This window comes from Passer domesticus, chromosome 4, assembly GCF_036417665.1.
Source record: "Passer domesticus isolate bPasDom1 chromosome 4, bPasDom1.hap1, whole genome shotgun sequence".
NCBI classification, from domain to species: Eukaryota; Metazoa; Chordata; class Aves; order Passeriformes; family Passeridae; genus Passer; species Passer domesticus.
The window spans coordinates 30,857,260-30,880,571 of NC_087477.1; the positions used below are offsets into that span (position 1 = coordinate 30,857,260).

The 23,312-nt window shown below is 44.0% G+C and overlaps 3 protein-coding genes across 4 annotated transcripts; 1 reads left to right on the forward strand and 2 right to left on the reverse strand.

Moving 5' to 3' along the window:
• Positions 1 to 1,665: 1,665 nt before the first annotated feature.
• Positions 1,666 to 21,845, forward strand: LOC135298849 (E3 ISG15--protein ligase HERC5-like). Of its 2 annotated transcripts, XM_064416923.1 has the most exons (23): positions 1,666 to 1,741; positions 3,218 to 3,350; positions 4,022 to 4,098; positions 4,632 to 4,853; positions 5,585 to 5,676; positions 6,277 to 6,407; positions 7,207 to 7,355; positions 7,669 to 7,748; positions 8,061 to 8,149; positions 9,210 to 9,269; positions 9,828 to 9,930; positions 10,083 to 10,266; positions 10,576 to 10,757; positions 11,847 to 11,942; positions 13,118 to 13,219; positions 13,309 to 13,428; positions 16,715 to 16,855; positions 16,940 to 17,112; positions 18,137 to 18,194; positions 18,280 to 18,356; positions 19,354 to 19,537; positions 19,903 to 20,002; positions 20,652 to 21,845. In XM_064416923.1, the coding sequence occupies exons 1-23, from the start codon at positions 1,693 to 1,695 to the stop codon at positions 20,864 to 20,866; spliced, it is 2,817 nt and encodes a 938-aa protein (XP_064272993.1). In that variant the 5' UTR covers positions 1,666 to 1,692; the 3' UTR covers positions 20,867 to 21,845. The 2 variants fall into 2 exon arrangements, with proteins under 2 accessions (XP_064272993.1, XP_064272994.1); XM_064416924.1 differs by lacking the exon at positions 11,847 to 11,942.
• Positions 14,932 to 15,488, reverse strand: PIGY (phosphatidylinositol glycan anchor biosynthesis class Y). The gene has a single exon (XM_064416930.1). It carries the CDS (start codon positions 15,486 to 15,488, stop codon positions 15,258 to 15,260), a length of 231 nt encoding a protein of 76 aa, XP_064273000.1. The 3' UTR covers positions 14,932 to 15,257.
• PYURF (PIGY upstream open reading frame) lies at positions 14,932 to 16,044 on the reverse strand. Its single transcript, XM_064416929.1, has 2 exons — positions 15,786 to 16,044; positions 14,932 to 15,665 (listed from the first exon to the last, which is right to left on the reverse strand). Exons 1-2 carry the CDS (start codon positions 16,010 to 16,012, stop codon positions 15,521 to 15,523), a joined length of 372 nt encoding a protein of 123 aa, XP_064272999.1. The 5' UTR covers positions 16,013 to 16,044; the 3' UTR covers positions 14,932 to 15,520.
• Positions 21,846 to 23,312: the final 1,467 nt, after the last annotated feature.

Genomic DNA, 23,312 nt, shown 5'->3' on the forward strand with positions numbered 1-23,312 from the left:
CACATGCTTCCTTGGCTCCCTGGGGCTCAGCGTGAGACATTCCTCCATTTCTCCTGGGACCATGGTGTCTGCATACATGTCCTTGGATTTCTCCATTCCTTTCACTCTGGAAGTGCTGTTCTCCTGGGAGAAGTGCTGCCCTCATAAGCAAGCAGTACCCCAGACTCCAGGAGTTTTACACATTTTGGTTGTCAGTTCTCGCTACAAAAACCACTTTGCACAGTTCACCTCTTTTTGCTGTCTCCTGCCAGTTGCCACACATCTCCCTCACAGGCCCCTAGATTCCTGTTCACCAGAGTATCACAAGCCCAGACACTCCTGGGCAGAGAACCACAGGGAGCTTAATGAACCTGCTTACCAGAGCAAGCCTTTCCCACATGAAATCACTGTCAGCAGTCCACTTGGAGGGAGGAAGAATGTAGCTCTGAAAGGATGACATCAACACGTTTCCTTTCCTTTCTTCCCCTCGAATCTGTTTCTTTCCATGCCAGGCGGGAGGCAGTGCTTGGAGCAGTTTTTCCTCACAGGGAGGAGTCCTTAGTTCATGCTTTGGTGCAGAAGGCCCTCTAGTGTCCCTTCTTAGCCGATGCTTTGGCATTACTGCTCTAGCTCGGTATTTCTTGATCTCGAGACTTTCCTGCATACTGTGGAAGGAGATATGATCCGCAAAGTGCGTGTAGGGAACTGGCTGGGAGAGATAAGGCTGGGTTGCTCCTCCCTGGGCAGAAGTCACTCACTGTATGCCCCAGTCTCACATCCTTTTTTCTTCACCTCAGAGACCTCTGGGTGCCTCTTTGTTTGTGCACCACAGGCTGCTCCATTTAAATACATTACATTAGATGCTCCTGCTGTCTCAGTAATGAATTTTCCACTGAATTTTAGTGAACGCCAGTGTAAATCTGTAGATTCATGTTGTGTTTCTTGGGACTTTTGTAGAGTGCCCTACCAAAATCTCTTCTCAGTATTCAGCAGCATAAAATTCTCACAAACAGATTGAATTTAATTCATCAGTGGCAGCTATTACGAATACAACAAAAGTGATCTTATGTATTTTGATCTGTTTCATTGTTCACACGGGTATCCCTTATTTTATCACCAAGATTGTCCTGCATGCATAGCTCCAGTGAGGCAGTGTGGGAGGTGAGGCAGGCAGGGTGGTCTTTCTGGGACGGAGGAAGCTCACAGGGTCATTGAAGGCGGGGGAGATTCAGCAGAGACTATGCGAGAATAGAAAGAGATGGCTTTTAGATGCTGATGTATTTCCAAACCGAGGGTTTCACTTGCGGTTTGACTTCCCGCAGCCAAGCAGCCCCTCTGTGTGTGCGTGGGCTCGGCTGGGATACAGCTGAGCACCAGGGCAGGTCTCTCTACTCTCCGCAGGATGGACACGGACAGGTCACTCTCCGAAGTGAATAATAAAGTCAAAAGCGCATTCTGCTCATGGCAGACCCCGACATCCCACCCGGGCAGCAGCAGCAGGCTGAGGGGAGCCGGGAACCCACCGGAGCCTGCTAGCCCGTGCCTTTTCACGCAGGAGTCAGCGTTTCCCAGCTCCGGGCTCCCAGGTCTCGGGAATCCCTCCCGCTGCTCCTCCCGCTGCCGCAGCCGCTGATGAGTTTCGGTTTCCATTTCCCCGGTGCGGCGTTCCCGGCGCTGGCCGGGCACTCCCGAGCTGGCGGCGGGCGAGGAGGGATGGCGGGCAGGCGGCGGCGGCAGCGGGGCCGGGGGCGCGGCACCGGAGGTACGGAGCGGCGGTGGGGAGGGCGGTGGGAGACCCCCGGGGATGGGTCCGTGCAGGTGGGAGCGCTGAAAGTGCACCATCTCCTGGGTGGCCCCTCGGGGACGGGGCGTGAGGGGCTTAAAGGTGTCCCAGTGCGCGGACTGGAAAGAGGGAGAACGTGCCGGGGAATGGACAGCGGTCTTCCCTCTCCAGTTCCGTGTCTGATGTGTGAGAAGGGTGGGCAGCGAGTCTCCAGAGGTGTTAGGTAAATTAGGGCAGGCTCTGCTGATGACCGCCTTTCGCTCTTGGACATCCTGGGTCTCAGACACTTGCGCTGGAGCAGAGCTACATGCGAGTGACTGAGTCCCTGGTGCCTCTAGGTCGGGAGAGTATCTGCAGCCCCTCAGCTGTAGGCAAGGAGGTACTTCCTTCTGCTGTAGAGAGGCAATGAGTGAATTTTCTATCATTGCTTCTCCAGCACTTTGTGAAGTGCTTGACTTGAAGGCATCCTATTCCCAGGTGACAAGTCTGGGGTGGCCAGATGCCTCAGGAAGTGCTTTTGTCTCCGTCAGACACTCTCCACAGGTGTACAAGAGCAACAGACTGTGCTTCTGCTGATGTTTTACTGGTTGTCTTGGGAGCTGGTGGCACAGCAGCCTAAGAGATGGAGAAAGGTCCTTTGGTGCAGAGTCATCCAGCATGAAACGAGCCAGTGGGTAGGCAGGACACTGAAACCCTAAGGGGCCTGAGAAAATAAGTCACACACTTGTCTCCTGTGGAGGTTCCAGTTGTGGGTTTCTCTGGGTCTGGACTGAAGGCACTTGAGACAGTAGTTCATGTTCGGGCTCAGGTGTTTATTATTTCTTATCAGTAAAACAGTCTCACTGCTGTGAGTTTGGCAGCCATTCCTTAGAAGGCACAAAATGGCTAACAATCTCTTGTTACAAGGTCTTTTAAGACTAAACTATCCAATTAAGAACTGACACCTAGATTATTTTCCCTTTTAACCCAGTAACTGATCCCAAAGAACCCCCAATGTGGGCTTTTCTGCCCAGTTACAAAATGCCACCCAAACCCATGAAGAAGAAGGAAGAAGAAGCATGAAGAAGAAGCCCAGGACAACACCCTGTGCCTTCCATCTTGCTTCCATCCACAACATACTAAAAATCCCAAAACCTAAATTTCTCAGCAAGTGATACACCTACACTACTCTCTATAATCTATTTCAGACTTTTGTGGATTCTAGACTATCTTGAGGTCTAGGAAACTTTCTCCATGAATGAGGATCAAAGTCAGTGCTCCCCTGGGAGTCAGGACACCCCAGAGCAGACAGAGAACTATTCCTGGTGCCCTGGGCTTCCACAGTCTCCCTTCCTCCTGAGAAGCAGCAATTCTTGCAGAAAGCAGTAGCACACTGAGACTTCGGGAAGGGGCCAAGGTGGTTGAGATGCCTGCTGCCATAGTGTGACCGTCTGTCTGTCTGTCTGTGTCCTGCAGAGAGCGCACAGTCGCAGAGGAATGAGGAGGTGCACTGCTCAAACCATGGTGCAACACATAAGCTCATTCTCTCCCCTGATGGGAAGCTTTCTGAACACTGGGCTGAAGTTTCAGGAGACTGCCCCAAGACAAGGTAAGAAGCTTTCACAGGGTGGAGGTATGGATGACAATGGTCAGAAAATGCAGCCTGCTTTTCCCCAAGCTAGCATCCAAGAGTTTGAGGCATGTTCCTTTTGTAGAGAGAGAACTGGAACACATACCTTCCTAGTATTATCTCCTTTTTTAACCCAGCCAGAAGTGCACAGATGTTGAGGATGATACCAAGATCTGAGCTGTTTGGGATGCACGTGAGACAGGTTGTCTCAAACTTAGTAAGGGGTCAGTAGAACATACCAGAGCAATGTGGATGCCTTGCAAATCACCCATGGCTTGGGAAAACTGTAGGTGAAAGACACAAGCATGTCTGAACCTTACCACCTTCTGATGAAACTGTCAGGGTAACCATCATCTACAAATGGTCCAGCAGTTTGCAGTGTGACTTTCTTGCCCAGGGCAAGATAACAGAATCAGGCTGAGCATGGTTCTTTTCCAGCTTCTCGCGGAGTAAACCACAGTGAAGTCAGTTAGCCCAGCTACATCAGGTCAGCCTAAGAGAAGGGTGAATCACCTCACAGCTGACCTGTATTTTTCCACATATTTCCTGCTAAAAGTGATAGGGCTTGGTGAGCAGATGATCTTTGTCCTTTACTTGGTCTCACAGCACAGCATCTATTTATTTTGATTTTTGTTTCCTTATTTTTGCAGGCTGGTGAAAGAACTGGAAAACCGAATTATTGTTCAAATAGCATGTGGGGACCAGCATGCCATGGCATTATCCAGAGGTAGCCTCTTTCAAGAACACTTTCCCTCCAAACAGGAGTCATGCTTGCTCTGAGAAGGCAGTGTTTGTGCTACTTGCAGTAGTTGGTTAGAGTAATGAGCAGCTGGGGACACAAAGTGCACTGGCTGTCAGTGCTGCTCCTTCCTCCCAGCACCCAGGGACCTGGATCTCTCTATGACTCTCTCCAGTTCCTGAGCACTGCCCCTCCACAAAGGTGTGTTGTGGTGAGCAGATGTGGCTGCCCCACTCTGCAGTCACCAGACCTGCTCATTCTTAAGTTGCAACACCATTCTGGTAGGGAACTTCTAGCAGGTATGACTTTAGGGGCCTTTATTCTTGCTGTGCTGAGTTACGTGGCAACATGGGACTGTCCCAAAGAGGTCAGAAGAAGACAAATTTGGGCACACATGATGTTCTTGCCTTGGAGCTAGGTCCCTGAAAACAACACTGAGTTTTTCTCCTACTCCCAAAATGCAAATACTCAAGGGAAGAAGCAGTGTGGCTGAGCTGTTTTCTTTTGTTCTGTGTGTGAAGGGGGTGAGCTCTTCACCTGGGGCCAGAACACCCATGGACAGCTTGGAGTGGGGAGCCAAACCACGCTTACTCCTGAACCACAGCTGGTGGAAAGACTAAAGGGCATCCCACTTGCTCGGATTGCTGCTGGAGGAGCTCACAGCACCACCGTGTCACTCTCTGGAGCTGTGTTCTCCTGGGGAAAGAACAGTTTTGGACAGCTGGGACTCGGAGACACAAAAGGTAAGGAAGGAGAGCACAGAGCACCAGGAGGGTGTTTGCCTGGTCAGTGAGCTCACCAAATTGCTCCTCACTATTGTCAAGCTCCTGTGGAACAGGGGTGGGCAGTAAAGTATTTTGAAAAAAGTATATCAGGATATGTTCTTTGTTTTCTGACAAGGAAAGGCATGCAGGAATGATGCGTTTAGTGGTTGTTTTTCTATAGAGAACTTGCAATTATTTTATGTGGCTAATTGGATAGTGTGGGCTTTTAAAGCCTCTGAGGTCTTACATATCTGTTTCCACTCCTGTCTCCACTTGTATGAAAGAAATAAATTTATATTTTTTAATCTTCTTTAATCCTCTGTAAACACAAAGTGAGAGAAGAATTAATCACCTCTTGTCTTCAAATGTAGAATGCTAGAGAAGAGTTGCCCTAGACAGACAGAACATGTAATCTGAATGTGTCCACACCTTGGAAATCAGATATTTTAAAGCCAAGTACCATTTGGCAAGCAGATACGGAAGTACTGCATTTTGTTTCAGACCAAAGTAAATTAAAATAAAGTAATATGAAAAACACAGAACATTATGAGAAAGAATATGTTATACTGGAGGGAAAACGACCCAAACCCAAACTGTATTTACATTAGTTGCTGTGAGAGAGGGCTGAAAAACACTCCTGTCTTCTTATTTTTTCTGTATATGAGTCCCTCCAGTACTCTTTCAATCTAGCAGTATTATCTTTTTTCCAGACAGGGATTGCCCAACATATGTTGGAGCTTTAGAGCACTGGAAGACTGTATTTATCTCATGTGGGGGAGATCACACTGCAGTTCTCTCCAAGGTGAGTCTGAAGTGGAAAGTCAGCATCTGAGACCTCACCTTGTGAGGAAAGATACACTGCTAAAAGAGAGGGAGATGAAGAAAAGAGAAAACATGGAGAAATTGGGATGGTAATGTGTGCTTCCACCTAAGCCTGAAGGCGATCCCCAAGGGATGTTTTCTAAGCTTTTGGGAAAGCTGGTCTTTTCTCATATTCCTGTCACCTGCATGCAACCTTTGGCAGGGATATGGTGAATCGGAATCCTGAGACAAAAAGGTGCAGTTCAACTCCCAGTACTTTATGAATTTTTAACTTTTATAGTACATTGGGGACATCAGAAGATGTGAATGACATGTAATTCACTAGGGTTTACTAATACAAGTAAAACTCTTAAGCAACAGGGAGTTATCCTCCAAAGTTAAATTGCTTTTTTCATGAGCTAAATGATTTGGATTTTCCAGTGTGTGATCTGACTTGATACAAAGTGAACCCTCCTCATGTTGCAATCAGAGATGTTTTGAATCAAGTAACACATAACATGTTTTGCTGGCCCTCATTCTTGGTCGTGACCATTTGATTGTTGTTAATAATGCAATGATCCTGTTTGTTCTTCGTTTCAAGGAGGGGCTGGTGTGCACCTTTGGAGCAGGAGAGTCTGGCCAGCTGGGTCACAACTCCACCCAGAATGAACTCCTGCCTCGTGTGGTGGCTGAGCTGTGGGGAGCAAGGGTTTCACACATTGCCTGTGGCAGGTGGGATGTGCCAATGACTTCTAAGGTCAATGCCTTTGGGGAATCACTGAAGAACAGCAGGGAAGGGGGTCACCAAGATGTTCAAATCCCTGTATCACAACAGATCAGCACTGTCAGAGTATTCATCCACTGTTCAAGTATAAGCCACCCTACTGCCAGAGCCCCAGTGAGAGCAGCACCCTCAGTCCCTGGTGAGCAGTGGCAGAGAGCTGCAAAAAGCACCAGAAAAGCCCTTGGTCTTTTTCTCTTTTAATAAACAATACACTGGGTTTGTACTGGGTTCCAAAGGGCAAAGGACTGTCAAAAGCCTGCATCCAGAGAGTCACTGAATTCCCAACCTGACTGACAAACTGGCTGGCTCTTAATTGAAAGAATTGAAGAGCAGTGATAATTACCCAGTTTCACTTTGACCTTCTGGAACTGCGCCAGAAAAAAAGTCTTCTGACAACTCACCTGGGCTTGGTATCAAGCTCAGCAGCACAGAAACTGCATGTTTGAAAACAGAAGGGTGTGAAGCAAGCATGTTGTAACTATTTTTGTACGTGGAACCAAGGTATATCGCAAACATTAGAGGGTAGTATAGGAAATCTGAGTCCATATGTGTCTCCATATGTGTCTTTATTGCTGAATGCTTATGCAATGAAGAGTTGTAACACTGTGGTTAAGGGATTCTTTATCTAGACTGTCAGTACTTTTAAAGACAAGCTTCAGGTGTACACTCTGAAAATGTATTTGTAAATTTTATTCTGTTTTGCCCTGTGGCTTTCACTTATTATGACTTTTTTTTTTCCCTGAGCAGACAACACACCCTGGTCTATGTCCGTTCCTTGGACAAATTCTATTTCTTTGGTTCTGATGATGAAGGAGAACTGGAAGATGAGAGGAAGCCCAGTCAGTTGATACCACTTCCCATCAATTCACCAGTGAATACTGGAAAATCCTACCAGAGTAATGACCACTGCAGATATATACAATCTGTATTTGTTTCTTCCATGGAGATGTTTGCTTTCTTGATTTCATGTTTACACTGAAAGGCAAACATTATGTCTCATGCTTGCTTGGCCATCCCAACAAATTCTGCCAGGAGTTATTCCATTTGCTGCTTGATTATCATGGGTAATGGTCTCATGGAATCAAATTTTCAACAAATAACTACTATATGAAAGGGTGTTTTACTGTTCCACTTTTGTGCACTTAACTCTCTGAAGATAATTACTGTCTCTTCAAATGTTCCTACAACAATCTTTTTGTTCTTTCACAGAAAAGGGTGCATCAGAAACGGGGATTAAAATTACTAAAGGAATACAACAAAGTTTTGCCCGTTGCAAGGAGGAGAACAAGGTATGTGCACATTTGGTCATAGCTTCTGATTTCACCACTGTCCACGTTACTGCTGGAAATATTTGGAATTTTGAACGTGCTTGTAGCTTGTAGTTTTATATGTGTCTATTGCAGATTTTCTGTGCTTTACCTACAGACTAACTTGTATTGCAGTTATATATGTTCTGTGGTTAATGCATCTGGATCATGCTGGATGGCCATTAATTTGTTCATACTTAGGCTGAAATCTTGTTATGATTGGATTGAGAAAAAAAAAAGAATCCCATCTGCTACAATTTTAATTTTGTCAATGTCTTCATGTATTTCACACAGAATTCATATTTGAATGGAATTGCCACTCTGGAGGATAAAGAAGTGGATGCATGGATTTCTAATTCTAAATGTCGTGAGAGTATAAAAAGGTAAACCAGAAACTTGCTATTTAGGTTCATTTGTGTTTTTTTTTCCCTGTTGCATGATTTTCTCTACAAATTATTATTCTTTGGAGGCTATTGTAGGAACTCTTGTTCAAGAATTTAGCCAAGGCAAAATCTTGTACCTTGGCACAAAGTTCATGAGGAGCTGACAAGTTAAATCAGTGAAAGGACCCTGCCTGCAGACCAAGGCCTTGTGCAAAAAGCCTAATCCAGAGTACCCAAACTGGAATGCTGCACCAGCATTTAAAAATTAGTGGTGACTTCTTTAATTACCCATTTTCAAAAGCAATATGTGTATATCCCACTGTGATATGCCTTACATTTATAGTCTTTCACAGGTTTTATATGGGAGGTTATTTTCTTTCGGAAAGTCTAGCTCCAGCTGCTGATTTTGAGCATTTCAAAAGCTTGGCTAACTTGGAACTAAATGTTTCCCTGACCACATTTAGAATAGTTTGGATCATGTGAAAAGTGGTGGTTGAGAGGGTGAAAGAGAGGGTTCTTTCAGATCTCAGTAGGAAGGGCCTGACAGCAAATTGCTCGATAAAACAGCTACTTCAATAAGAACAGAACCAGAAATATTGTAAGTTAGTAAGTCTGACATCCCTTCAGGTTCTGGGAACCCAGCTTTTGTGCTGTAGTAAATGGTAACCTGATGGATTTTCCCTTCACATGCTGTCCAGTGGAGGGGATTCTCCTCCCTCCCATGTTGCAGAGCCTTTTATTTTGCATAACAAACAAAAGCAGCTAATGATCTGACCTGTCAGAAGAATGTCCATGATAACACTCACCAGAATGGAACACTGGCTGGCATGGGGCAGAACCTTGAGCAGGTTCCCTTACAAGGCCCAGGAGAGCCTTGCTTGCCAGAGAGGTGGCTTGCCAAAGATCAGTAACTCCATGAGTCCAACGTCTTCTGCAACACTGGCAGGGAAGTGGTGCTAAGAAAAGTTTTGTGTGGTCAGGTGCAGACACCCTTGTACACGTTTTTTGTTCTTTCAGAATTAAAAACCTAACGTTGACTTTTTGGTTTTTTTACTATCAGGGATATCAAACTGATCTTTTCATCTGAGGCTTGCATCAATGGAAGCTTCCTGGACAAAAGGTAGTACGCACTGACTTAGACATAACAGAATATATTGGCTGCTTGTAAACTGACTTAGAAAATGTTATTTTAGGTCACATATGTAGAAAAGATTCGTTTTATCTGAATTTGCAAAAAACAAGTCTTTATTCTTCAAAGCTCAAGCTAATATTAAGATTTTTATAGACCTGGTCCTACTGAAATGTGCTAGAGAAACTCACATTTTAGAAGATTATCCTTTAGTGATATTTGGCAGATGATGATAATCCCCCCATGCAATATTACAGCTCTGAAAGTATCCTTAACAGCTCCTTCTGGGACTGAAGTGGAAGTCATTTCAGGGTGAAATACAGGAGTCTACCATTAATAGTTCACAGCCACACAAGACAGAAAAGACAGGATGTTAATCAAGTCACAAAACAGTGGCTTGTGTTGTCTGTCTTCTTAGAACACATGAATTTATACCCATGGGAGCTGGGGCTGAACTTTCCAAGTATTTTCTGATATTACAATGCTTCATTATTCAGTACAAAAATTATTTAGTGGGGTTTTTTTTTTTTTTTTTTAATGTTGTGATAGCGACAAACATTTCAAAACTTCCAAAGAAGTCTCAGGCATAGACATGTCAAAAGTGAAACGTTTTTATGAGAAGATCAGTAAAAACCAAAGAGTCTACGAGGAGGTAAGGATTTGATATAAGGATGCTCACTACACAGATAGTGAGAAGCTTTGGATTTGTGCATGCAACTTAAGAATTTCATGCTAACCCAATTACTTTGGCAAAACATAATTGCATTTTAACCCTTGTCTCTTTTTATTTTCTCCCCTCCGAAGGTGCAAATGGGGATTAGGAACTTACTGTCATCATTGTCTTCCTCTCCCATCTCACCTGAAAATTTCAGAGTCTACTTGATCCTGCCTTTTCTTCTAAGGGAGGGGGATGAATTCCCTGTCCTTTCTCTGATTGTTCTGGCTGAAGCCATCATGAAGCTCCAGCCAGAAGGCCTGCAAACTCTTGGTAGGGTTTTATGATGGTAGAACTGAATTATTTAAATGCTTGGTCATTTTCTGCTGCAGAACAAGTGTTATTATCCCTGATGTAATGTGTTCCAGAGCTTGAAATAATTGCTTTTGATAGACATACAAACATGGGAACTATGCAGCAAGGAATTTTAAAAATTCTGTCTGACTTTTAATAGTTTTTGTAGTGCAAGCTTAAACTTTTTTTTTGTTCAATTCATTTGATAAAAAGAGAAAAAGCAGCTTCATCCACAAATTGCAGTGATCTGTATGTTACCTGTGACCTCACTAGCTGTTTTCTTTACAGAATGCCTATGGTCAAATCTAGAAACATCCTTTTTCAAGGAGCTGGTCATTCTGTATCAGAGGGCTTCCCAGAAAGTTCTGTTCTCATTTGTCCAGGAGTTCAAAGCCACGGGGCCAAACCGCCTCTTCAACCTGGACCCGCTTGAAATTGGGCCTATGCAAATACTGCAGATGCTTTACCAGGTGAGAAGGTGCTTGGATCCCAATTAGACAGGGTGCCTCAATGTAGCCTAGAGTATTTTAATACTTCTCACTTGTTGAATTCTCTGGGTTTGACACTGCTTCAGGTATCTCTTTGGCTCTACACCAGCACAGTTTTGAAGAAGTCCTGCTCGAGTTGTGCCAAACTGACCCTCTGCAGAAATGAAGAGCTAAAGCATGTTATAGCCCTGGCAGGGGGAAGAATGCTTTCAGTGGTGTCAGGAGTGCATCCACTGATGCCTACACAGTTATGCATGTGGTGTCCTCTACGTAACATGTCCATTCCCCTTTCTGCTGGCCAGATCCCTCGCCCCAGTAACTGCTCAGAGCATTTAAAAGACAACCTACCTGCTTGGCACATTGTGGCTGCCACAGAAATGCTCTGTGATGCTTTAAGAGTCCATTAACCTGACAAATTCTCTGGGGCAACAGCATTAGAACATATTTAGCTGTACATGAACAAGGGAAACAAAGGAAGCAATAACTGTGTTCTTCTGGACAACCATACTTTCTCTCCACATTCCTGTGGAGATGTTCAAAGTATATGGAAGTTAAGAGCTTAAGCACACAGTATAAATCAGAGAGACTTGTTAAATTTTGTTCAGGCTTGAATATCCTTTTGGCTGTGAATGCAGAATTGGGCCTCAAAGTTTAAATTCTCAAATTTGTATTTATGCAGATAAATAAACTAAAAAATGCAGCAGGCCCTCCTCTGTAAGTGATTACATGATTTGGAGCTTTAAATGTTCACTGTCCCCCTGCAAGCATCTTGTCCAGGAACATGAATAGGGAACTGCAGAAACATGAAAGACACTCCAAGGGAAATACACTTTTTCTGATGGAGTCCTGCCAAGGGATCTTAATTGTAGATGAAAATTGCTTTCCTGCTAGTTTATACAAGGCTTTCTAAGACTTCTCACTGTGGAGCACTGTGCTTCTTGAGCACTTTTATCCTGTAACTTCTGTGCAGGGTCTCAGAACCCTTTCTGAAGAAAGCCCTGTCAGTCCTGTCCTGCCAGACAGACACAGCTCACTAGTTCTGCTGCTGATATATTGCGTGTTTCAATGCAGGTGAACTCCAGAACTGGTTTTGGAGTACATGAAAGCATCTTCCATGTACATGCAGTGAGAGAGATTATCGACATATGTTCATTCTTCAATATAGTAGTAAGTATAAATCTTACCAGTAGTGCAAAACACTCTTTTTTCTTTTATTTAAATAGTTCATATATATATATATATATATATAAGTCAACTCTAGAGACTAACCCAGCACATCTCAAAGGCATTTCATTTTCCCTAGTTCTCCAAATCTTTAAATTATACAAGCCCTTTACCATCCCAGTGTTCCAGCAGCTACAATAGAGCTTTTCCTGAGATGGTCCCTGGTTCTGAGAGTTGGAGCTGCCCTCCAGCATCTTAAGCAGCTCTATTTGCTTTGCACTAGTAATCACTGTGAAATACAAGCACAAGGGATGGTTGCTATACTTTGTGTTACTCTGGATTTTATGTTTAATTAAGAGAAATCTTTTGAGGTGTCTTTAAACTTTTATTTAGAAATCCTGTTCAGCATTTCAATGTACTTACATCTTAAAGCAAAGCTGTGATAATAAAAAATAATCTGTGGCATTTCTTGACACAGAGTGAGAATTAGCTACCAAATGCAGTCAGTGTCAGAGGAAGCAGTATGAAATGGAAATGTGCATAGTAGGGGTTTCCTTTGGCAAAAAAAAACAACTTTCATGCAACTTTGCTGGAATTTGTAGGGCAACTGCATAATTCCTTCGTAAACTTTTGTTTGCTAATGTACCAATTTTGTACCAATTAACCAGGGTGGAGGAGGAAGTTTGAGCAACAGATTATAACCAAAAGCCAGTTAGGATGTTACGTGAAGTTGGTGCCTTATCACACTGGAGGTGTAACACTTTAAATTAGATTATTTTTAGACCAGTATCTATTTTTGGTATTACATATAATAAACCCAGCAGTTTTTAAAAACAATGTACCATAACCTGAGTATCCAGAACATTTTGGTTTAAATTATGGAAGATGCTGTTAAAATCACTCTCTCTGTTTTATTCTAGAGACACTACTGTAGACAAGTGTCTGTCGGCACAGAGAGGTTAGATACCTCTCTCTGCTTCTCACTCACAGGAGTACATAGGAGCTGTTTGTAGGATGTGAACCGCTGTTAGTGCAGTGCTTATGCACACAAGGTCTCGTTTCAGAGACACAGAAGTTTGCCAGGGTACAGACTGGCAGTGCAGTCTGCAGACATGTCCCTGAACTCTGGTTTCACAAGGGAAAATCAGCGTCTTTTCCTTTCTTCCTTGTCCTTTCAGATAGTCCTACAGCAGCTGAGCAAGTACCCATGCATCTTTGACAGGGAAAACAAGATAAGCCTTCATACTACAGAATGCGAGGCTCTGGCCAGAGTCTTTACTGTAAGTGCAACCAATTTTGTTACCAATCAGAAGAGATAACCACAATGCTAACAGACTATTACTTCAATCCTTGGATGCCCCTTATCCAGATACCCTTTTTATGGACCCCTGAGGCATGGAATTTTTGTGTCAGAAGACAATGCCTTCTCCAAGACATATGGAAAAATTTAAAATCTGCCTCAAACCAAGATTTCAGGAAGATGTTAAAGGTAAGACACTAAATTGTATTACTTGTTAGCTCTAAGTATCTTGCTGCAGTGTTCCTTGATTTTCAGTGTTACAGCATATTGGTACAAGGGTTTCAGTATCTTCTGAGCATACAGCGAAAGAACTGCTCCTCAAATTATTATAAAACATGTTCCATAGATGGTGTAGAGTAAATCTGGAGGCAGTATTTTACATCCTTATTCCAGGTAGCTTTGTTGGCATAAGTTAGGTGCAAGTGGCAGCGCTATTCACTGTGAGGGTGCTTTGGGGTAATGGAATGGAATTGCTCAGTTGTCAAAGTCCAGCCCTGTTGCTGCTAGACTGACGTTTGAGACTTCCTACTAGTACATTAAAACCTGGGGGTTTTAATGCCTGGGGAACCAGCCGGAGGGGTCAGCAAGCAACACAGCCACGAAGTTACATTTCTCTCATGGTGATGCTGTCAAAGGGAAAGAAAGTGCTGCCAGGGAGATGAGCATCTGATTACAATGCTGCTGTCTCCACGTGCCTTTAATCTGTGGCTTCCACACAGATCCGAAGGTTGTGGCAGTTGCGTTTCCCGCAGGAATGGCGATGCTGGCCCTGCCCTGCAGAAGCCATCAGCTGCCTGACATGGGAGCAGGACCTGCCCAGAGCAGAGTTCAGCTCAGGGACCATGTGCCCCACCTGTCACTAACACAAAGTCTGGCACCACATCTGTGCCACAGGAACTTGGGTGCCCTGGTGCTTTCCAAGTGAGCTTTCTTGCCAAACAGAGCTGTCAAAGCTTTTCTTTCCCATTTACTTAGGAGAAGATTCACAATGGCTCCCAGAGCTAGCTTTCCTTCCTGGTTCCTCACTGCACCTCACTATTTGAGAGAGGCATTTATGTACAGAGGCAGTGAAGGTGTGCTCTGTACTATTCTATAGATTTCAAGTCTCCACCTATTGTACATGCTCTGACAAACAGCTGCCCTTAGCTCAAGTCAGCCTTTGGGCACACCTCTTGCCTTTCACATTGTGCATCACAATATTATTTACCCAGCAGCAGCCTGAAAAATATAACTGCACTGTTAGTATCCACAGCACTTACAGCCTGGTGCAGCATTTACAACTTGGTGCTTCATTTCTGCATTTTTCAGCAGGTAAAGGACACAAATGTGTTCTGTGTTGTGAATACAAACTACCCAAAAGCAAAACATAAAAAAGAAACCTTCACTGTAGCATTGACCTGCCCCCTTCATAGCTGTGTCCTGTTAAAAAGTTTTTAAGACAATAGTGAGAACTTGGCCTGTGGCACTCTCATCATGGCCAAAAAGAAAAGATCTGCAGGTACTGCACATACAGACATGGGTATCATCCAAGAAAGAAATGTCTTAATTTAACTAATCTCAAGTCTTGTTATTAAACACCAGCCTGATTTATTTTAATTTTTGCTCTTCTGACAGTAAGACAAACATATTTCAGTACACACATTTGGTTAAAAACCCCCAAAGCTCTCAAAGAGAGATTCAAATCACTGCATGTTTTAATTTTAATTTTGTTTATTTGGTCAGGGTACAGTTCTTCCTCATGAAAACCAAGGTTCTAATTAGTGTCACAACAAATGCACAGCACTCTTGAAAGGATAAAACAGAGGGAATTAGTGCTTCTAATTAGTGCTCCTACTCTTCATCTGCATTAGCAGTAGTTAACAGTGGGCTGCTGCTTCGTACAGTTCTAGATCCTACCAGGAAAACGATGCCAGTCACTAGTGCCAGAAGGAAACTCTCTCAAACGAACTGCAACACTTGACGAGATCAAACAAATTATGTTGATTTAGAGAAGCCCAGGGGTTAGCAAAGGCATTGCACTAGTTATGCCTAAAAAGCTTAATCCCCATCCAGGTCCAGAGGTGAAAGAACACATAAACTGGTACTGTAACAGGAAGGAGGAGGCTGTAGAAACACAGGCTGGCTGTGCTGGTGCAGCCCTGGGGGAAGTTTTCGTCTACGCTGGCCGAGTAGAAGAGGCCTGCCAGGGACAGGAGCGGGACGAGCACGGTCAGCGTGGGCAGGGAGGGCAGCAGCCCCGCCCCGGCCATCCGGCCCCGTTACCGCCGTGCCCGGCGGCTCCTCACGGCTGCTCCGAGCCCTCGGCCGGCGGCGGCTTCTTGTGCGTCCTCCTGGCAGCCTCGGGAACCATGTTGGGGATGCCGTCGATGATGGGGTACGCGATGCCCAGCTCCTCGTTAATGAGCTCGTTCGTAGCTTCTTCGTACCTGGTCAGCCAAATCGGGGTGGGGTGGGGGGGAGGAGAAACATCCAAGCGAAAACATGAGGAGCAGGGACTAACCTGGGTTTGCCGGGGCTGGGGCGCGGCTCCCCCGCCCCATCCTCACCTCAGCGGCCGCTTGGAGAGCGGGCACACCAGGAAGCGCAGCAATGATGGCTCCAGGGGCTGCGGCCGCGCCGAGCCGGAGCCCGAGTCTGAGCCGGAGCCCGAGCTCGAACCCGAGCCCTGCTCCCGCTCCGAGTGCGGAGCCCGGTGGCAGTGCCGGCCGCGCCCGGGGCCGCCCGGGGCCGCCCGCCGCAGCAGCAGCAGCAGCCGGGCCGGGCCGCGCAGCATGGCCGCCGCTTCCGCCGCCCGCGGCCCGCCCCGCCGCCCGCCCCGCTCCGCCTCAGCGGGCGCCGTGCCTGCTCCGCGATGTAGCACAGATCGAGGTTAAGTCAGGATGGTTTTCGGTGTAAGATCTTCGTACGCTTTCAAGCTTAATCAGGAAGAAAGGAGACCTAGTCAGTGGAACAGGCAGTGTCCTTCCCTAGCCAAGGACATGCGGGAATGAAAAGCCTAAAGGATGAATGAAAAGACTAAATGCCTAAATCAAGATGTTGATGTATGTCTGTGTATACATTGCTAACTTGGCAAAATACTCAAGGTCCACGTAGGCTGTAGCTGAACTGTGTTGATTATAATAGTTAAAATCATGCCCACAGGGCAAAGGGACCCCTGCCCAGGTGAAGACCCTTCCCCTGAGGGTGTGTGGAAGTCAGCTGGGGTTGTGTAACTTGTTTAGAAATTACTAACCAAGCATAACAGCCTCGGACAGTTACTAACCCTGAATTTCTGTGTACAAATAATGGCTCAAAAAGTCTGGTGGGGTTTGATTTGTGGATTACCACTGAGTACCCAGGTTGGCACAACCGTGAGATAAATAATCAGCATCTCTCTCTCTCGTGTGTAATTATTGCCTTGTTGCACCCCAGGTAAGGAATCTGATTTTGTGAGCAATATGGGTGTCTCTGTCTACAGCTGTCTCTGGCCTTGCAGGTGTCTTTTGTGGGTGAGCTGGGGGTGGACGAAGGTGCAGTGTCCCAGGAGCTCTTCAGCATTGCGGCCAGGACTCTCTGCCAGCCCAGCACCAGCATCTTCTGCCACTTCCCCTCCGGCCTCGTGTGGTTCCCCAGACAGGTAAGGCAGCCCTGCGGGGGTCCCCACGCATGGGAAAAGGCACTCATGGCTTGTTCCTAACCAGGTGTGCTTGTTCCTAACCAGGTTCCAAGCTGTGAGGATGAGGACATCTTCCTCTTGATCGGGACACTGTGTGGAATGGCCCTGTTTAACCAGCGCACGGTGCCCTTCCCCTTCCCCAGGGCTCTCTACAAAAAGCTACTGGACGTGGCCCCCACCCTAGAGGACCTTGAGGATCTGCTGCCAACCGTGGGCCAGTATGAGCCAGGCATAGCCCAAGCTTCAGCTGGGTCCCTTGCCTTCACCATGCACTGGGAGATCCCAGAGGCTGAATTTGGGGCATCCATGGCATCTGCATTTGCCTTTGTGAAGCTGCTAGAAGGCAAAGATTTCCAAGGACGTCCTTGTCCAGGGCATGGATGTTGCTCTCAGAGGCTAGCATTGCCAAAACAAAATGCCAAGCCTCATGCCTTAGAGGGTATCAGATCTCTGCCCCACCACAGTTTAAGTCCACACTGTGAATATATAAGTGTTCAAAACACTTTGGGCTGTAGTTTTGACTTGAAAGAACTAATGACTCAATTATTAATTGGGTTTTTTTTCTAATTTCTAATTATCAATTTCCACAATATTGCCTTGCACAAGTACAGTATTACAAAATGCTGCCAATTCTAAGAACCCTTGTGCAGAGTTTCCATGCACTGGAAGAGGAGATATCAGGCAGATATAAGAGGGAGAGGTGCTGCTGCCACCAAAATAATGTTTTTAGGCCCCTGAAGTGATATAAACAACCAAGATGAGAACCCCATCCCATGAGCCAGTGACTGTGTTGAGGTGCCAAATTCCTGCGGTGCTAAATTCACTGAGGTTCCTCAGTGAATTGGAGCACAAGGTTGCCTGCAATACTTGGAAAGGTGCTGCACCCCAAAACAATTCTCCCAGATCATCCCTCTATTCCACACTTAATTCCTCACTAGATAATGTCTGGAAGCAATACTGTGGCTCCAACCCATTTGTCACTGGACTTGGTGTAAAGTTGTCCACACAGGGCATGGGGATGGACTTGCCTGGAAACTTTTTTTACTGGAGGCATTTGTGCTCAGCTTATGTCACAGCATGATGAAATTTCAGGGCCATATATCATGTTTCTGTGTGAGTGTAGGTGTTATGTGCATGTATGCATTTAAATACTGCTTGTCAAAGGGTGTTTTTTAGAAGAATTTTCAAGTGCACTGAATGGTCACATTTCTTCTCTCTTCAATACCTTTTGTGTTTGGACAGGAGTTTTCGGATAATTTTGAATGAAGAAAGTGATGATAGCTTGGACTTGAACTTCACGGTAAGACATCCCACAAAGGTACTTGGGCAAGTATATATCTGTCACATATAGATATAGCAGCCAATGTTTTCATTTATTTGCATAGAAAATGGAAGAAGATTCCACGGATGTTGTTGAACTTAAAGAAAATGGTGCTAACATTCCCGTCACTAAGGATAACAGGTCAGTTTTATTTTAATATTTCTTAATCCTCTTGTCTTGTTACAAATATATGAAATAACATGTCTGTACCCATCCCCATATACTGTTAGAAAATATTGAGTGTTGTGCCATTGGTCTTTGTCCAACAGGTTGCACACTTTCAGTTCTGCTGTACTGGCTGCACATGTGCAAAACACTAGCAGTTTGTGCAAGCAGTGGATAACATGGGTATCCTTGGATATCCTAGTGTCTGCACATACAGATACTTTGCATTAACAGGAAAATTCCTAACAAATGTAAAATATAACTTTGGACAGTATTTTCAGGCAAAACCAGGTGATTTTTCTGGGAAACCCAACTATAGGTACACCTCTGTAAGGGTTTTTTAAAAGCAAAATGTTCCCTGCTTAGTTACCTATATGGAATGTATCTTGTACATAAAGGAGGAGGAGAAATCTGTCAGTAAGGCTTTGTGTCAATATTAATCTCTGCTCAGAGGACAGAGAGAAATTTTGTGTCCTGAATTATGCAGATGACCTGAGGATCCATAGGGATCCATGAAAGGGCTGTTTAAGAAGCTTGAAGTAGAACATTTACATTGAGTTGGTTGTACAGTACAATGTGATTACACAAATCCCCATCTGGAGTAGAGAGAAGAGTGAAACTATTGATTAGCAGCTGTGCAAATACTGTTTCTATTTCAGAGAAATTCTTGGGCATTCAATGGGAGTTAGGTGTGCTAGGTTCCATCTTTTATAATAATCAGGTGTCTGGCAGGATTTCATTGGAGCATTCACATGAGGTACAAGGAGTGTTACCAAAATTAATCCATTCTGGCCAGCATTCTCTTTTATTTGTGAAGATGCTCCCAGCTTATTCAGTGAATAACTAATTGCCAGTGACAAGTGGTTTCAGTGAAGACAGAGTCTGTACCCCACAGCAGGAACAAAGGAATAAAGTTCTCTGTAATTCTCCTTTTAGAAAAGCACCACTAATGCTCATTTGGTATCTGTTGCAGGAAAGAATATGTTGATTTGTACGTGAATTATATGTTCAATAAATCAGTACAGAAGCCATTTGAGGACTTTATGCAAGGGTTCTTAAGAGGCTGCCCAGCTAGAAATTGGAAGATATTTTTCCCTGAAGAGCTGCAGGATCTTCTCCAAGGACGCACAACGTTTGACTGGCATCTGCTGGAAAAGGTATTGTATACAAGCACAGTGTCCTTCTGTTCTGTCTGCTAAGCATAAACTACTTCTGACCTGTTCTTTCACTGGGTGCATAACAGATGGACAGAAGCTCCAAGAACTTTCTCTTTTTTTGATTTGTGTCGATGCTTTGTCTCTAATCTACGTCAGCCATAAGAATAAAGGGAATAGGTATCAAGCCATAACTCAGGGATTGTCATATGAATCTTTGAAAAACAAATGAACAAGCAGATTCCAGAGGTTAAGGGGATTTGAATATCTATGAACAGGATTATAAAATTTATCAGATAAAATGTTGCTTTAAATATAAATGGAAATATTGAGGATTAACTGGCCTGTTTTATTTTTGTCTCTGACAGAATGTGATATACATGAAGTATGAGAAGACAGATCAAACCATCAGGAATTTTTGGACTGTGTTTCACAAGCTATCAGAAGAAAAAAAGAAACTGTTTCTTGGTAATTTGTCAGGCATTTAAAACTTTGCATAGCCCTTCTTTCCCCCACAACACACGTACTATATACTATACTGTACTATAGTTCCAAACTGTAGCTTTTCAACATGTTCACCCCTGCTGCTGCTGCCACATTTTCTAGGGAAAACCACAAAAAAATAACACAAGGAGTTGCAAAGGGACAGCTCTGACCCCCTCACATCCCCTGAGGCTTGCCTGAGTGCACCCTGAAGCTTGCAGTTACTTTATCCCTTACTTTTGAGGTTGTTGGTCAGAGGCTGCAGTTTGTGAGAGTACACTGCGCTGATGTAAGCAGTATACCTTTTTCAAAGGGTTGCAGAAGCTAGGTCATCCTTTTTAAAGGCAGAAGGTCAGACCTAGCCTGGCCTTTCTCATCCACACAGTCTACAATATGAAGTAGAAGAGGGCTTGTAACTACTGTGAATTGGTAAGAGGCTTTAATTTATATTCAGGTGCAAATTCAACAGATTAGCTTAGGAAAATACATGTTTGTTTACACTAATTTCTCTCCATTTCATTAAGATTAACATTTTCATTAACATTAATTATTTTAATGATTTTCAGCTAACATTATTTTACTTATTTTTCAATTTGCTAACTTACTCTTGTTTTTCTTTTTTTCATTCCTTCAGTTTTTTTGTCAGGATCCGATCGCAGCTCTGGCTATAGACTGGAACCTTTTAGATTTCACATTGCAGATCCTCAAGCAGAAAATCCAGATGAGAGCTCTCCTTCTGTCAGTACTTGCCAGCTGGTTTTGTTCCTCCCCAGATATAGCAGTAAAAAAATACTCAAAAAGAAGTTGCTTTATGCCATAGAGCATAATGAAGGTTTTGGCTGTGAATGACTCTGGGATAGAAGCACTTAAAAGCAAAAAGAAGAATATGAGTCTTTGTTCACTTGCCATCTTTTCTCTTAGTAACTCCAATTTACTGATTTCTACCCTGCCTTATTTCTACTGCACTTTATAAACACCTGAGTGTGTGTATTTGCTGAGATTTTACATTGCTTATAAAACTGAACTTCAACCAGATATTTCATAGTTACGATTGTAAAGTTAGGCAAGATTAATCCTGTTTGGCACACTTCAGAGAAGCAAGCTGATAGCCAAGCATATTTACATATACGTGCAAGCAGGGTCTGCACTGTTCTGGTTGTGTTAGGACAGTGAGCTCCCAGCAGCAGGGATTCTGTGATTTGTACATTTATGCATTAGCAACCACCAGGATGTGCTAAGCAGTCACCCTTGCAAAGCAAAGCTGGGGTAAGGTTTTCATCTGTGTTACTTAAGGGTTCTCTTGGGAGCAACTAACACATTTAATGACATTGTGAAATGAAGGAGCAGTCTGTGCTCACCTGAATATGGTCAGTGATTTATCTGAGAGAAATTCATAGGAGGATTTGATCATTCCTAGACTTTTTCAAAAGCTGTATTAATGAATTACAATAATACAATTTTTTGTTATTTAGTGTGATAGTTGTGATATTTGTCATGTTTCTGTATCTCTTCTAAGGAGATGTTTCGTAATTAAATCATAAAATCTTAGGCTTGCAGAACAGCACTGTCTACAGAGCCCTGTGTACATGAGGCTGGCAGGGCTTCAGGAATCTCATTGTCAAAACAGTGCAGAGCACTGGCAGGATATTAACCATGTCAGGCAGGCTGTGTGTTTGCTGTGTATTTTGCTATGTGGAGAGAGGGAGAGAAACAACAGCCATTATTTTTCAATAGTCTTCTGTTTGGTGCATTAAATGTGTCAGGGAACATCCATATGTAAAGAAGACTTCCACTGTCTTAAATTAAATGATGATGGATTAAATTTTCACTCCTGTAGCTGTGTTCTTCCTTCCTTATGCATCTGCCTGCATAGATGAGCATAGCAGGCAGTGTGTCTGTGCTCTCTGTCCTCCTTGGAATGGGGGGGCCTTTCACAACTGGAGTCAAAGGCTGATGTAAGCGTGTTTCAAAGACATGCACTGTATGTGCTGAACAAGTCAGTCTTTCCTGTGTGATGCAGAATCACATTGTTACCTACTTGGAAAAAAAAAAAGCAAGTTTCCTTTTAAGTTACAGTATAGTAATTACTAAAAAATAAAATAAAATTGAAGCACTCACCACAAGCACCAGGGCAGTACAGGAAAGCAGATGGCATGGGAGTGCTGATGGGAAGAGGGGAAATTGGACTTCAGAGGATGGCAGGTCCCAGCAGAGGGGAGTGAGGGACATGGCCTACTCAGACCTAACCCCTGTCCCCCTCACTCCCCTGGAACAAAAAGGACATCACAGGATGCTTACGTCCTCTGAGAAAGGCAGCACTGTGGTGTATTTTTGTGGAAAGAGGGAACTGGCAGAAACCCAAGGTGTTGCCCACATCTTACGTCCAGCTGATGCTGCCACGCCATCACAGATTTCTGTTTTGGCAGCTTAGCCTGCTGTTCTTCATCAGCCTGCTCCTGGCTGTTGTTTCCCTTTTTATGGTTATCTAAGCCTCTGGTAGGACTTGGAAATCCAGAGTGATCTTCTGTGCTGTGCAAGTGCACAAAAGATGTATTCTCTTTGGAATTCAAAATAACCCATTAGAGATTAAATGATAATAGGTTTATTTAGAGCCTGGAGGTATTTCCTTCTCATCATGTATGATGCAACATCACATGGGAGATTAAAGCCCAGAGTCACTTTCAAGGCTATTTTTAAGTTGTCCTCAAATAATCTCTGCTTTTATATATATATGTGTATATATATACACATTACATAAAGACTTCAGAGTAGCACACTCATCTCTGATTTTCTGAAATTAATTTGGACACTGGGTTGTGCCTACATTTTCTCAAGCACTGCCTGTTATAAAATATGCAGGAGAATATAAGATGAGTGAGCATCACATTCAGCTATGAGTTCAAAAGGCTTCACACAGGCAGCAAAAGTACATTGAACCTGCAGCAGCATTTTTTTTTAGGCCACTCATCTGAGCTGAGCATCACCTGTAGGTAAGTCCAAGAGCAGCCTTGAAAGTTCTCCGGGAAGCTGAAATGTAACCAGTAAAAAATTGGTTTCAACAAGAGACTCCTGGCTCCCTCACACAAATTCCAGTCTTTGCTCCATCATTTTCTTCTTCTTCTTCTTTATTTTTTTTGTTTGTTTTGTTTTGTTTGTTTGTGTATGTACCTTCCCCTCCTTGACTACGCAATCAGAAACAGAGGAAACTGAGTGTAAAGAGAAATGATCTATTTTGCAAAGGTCTCCAGACAAGGAAATAAACAAAACAGAAACAAACACAGAAAAGTATGTTTTC

Excerpts from the sequence above, each read along its gene's own strand:
- LOC135298849 (XM_064416923.1), top strand. The coding sequence starts at position 1,693 with ATGGCGGGCAGGCGGCGGCGGCAGCGGGGCCGGGGGCGCGGCACCGGA. Across the intron at positions 3,351-4,021 it reads GGAGACTGCCCCAAGACAAG|GCTGGTGAAAGAACTGGAAA; the intron begins GTAAGAAGCTTT and ends TTATTTTTGCAG. Across the intron at positions 6,408-7,206 it reads TCACACATTGCCTGTGGCAG|ACAACACACCCTGGTCTATG; the intron begins GTGGGATGTGCC and ends TTCCCTGAGCAG.
- PIGY (XM_064416930.1), bottom strand. The coding sequence starts at position 15,488 with ATGGCCGGGGCGGGGCTGCTGCCCTCCCTGCCCACGCTGACCGTGCTC.
- PYURF (XM_064416929.1), bottom strand. The coding sequence starts at position 16,012 with ATGCTGCGCGGCCCGGCCCGGCTGCTGCTGCTGCTGCGGCGGGCGGCC. Across the intron at positions 15,666-15,785 it reads CTCTCCAAGCGGCCGCTGAG|GTACGAAGAAGCTACGAACG; the intron begins GTGAGGATGGGG and ends TTGGCTGACCAG.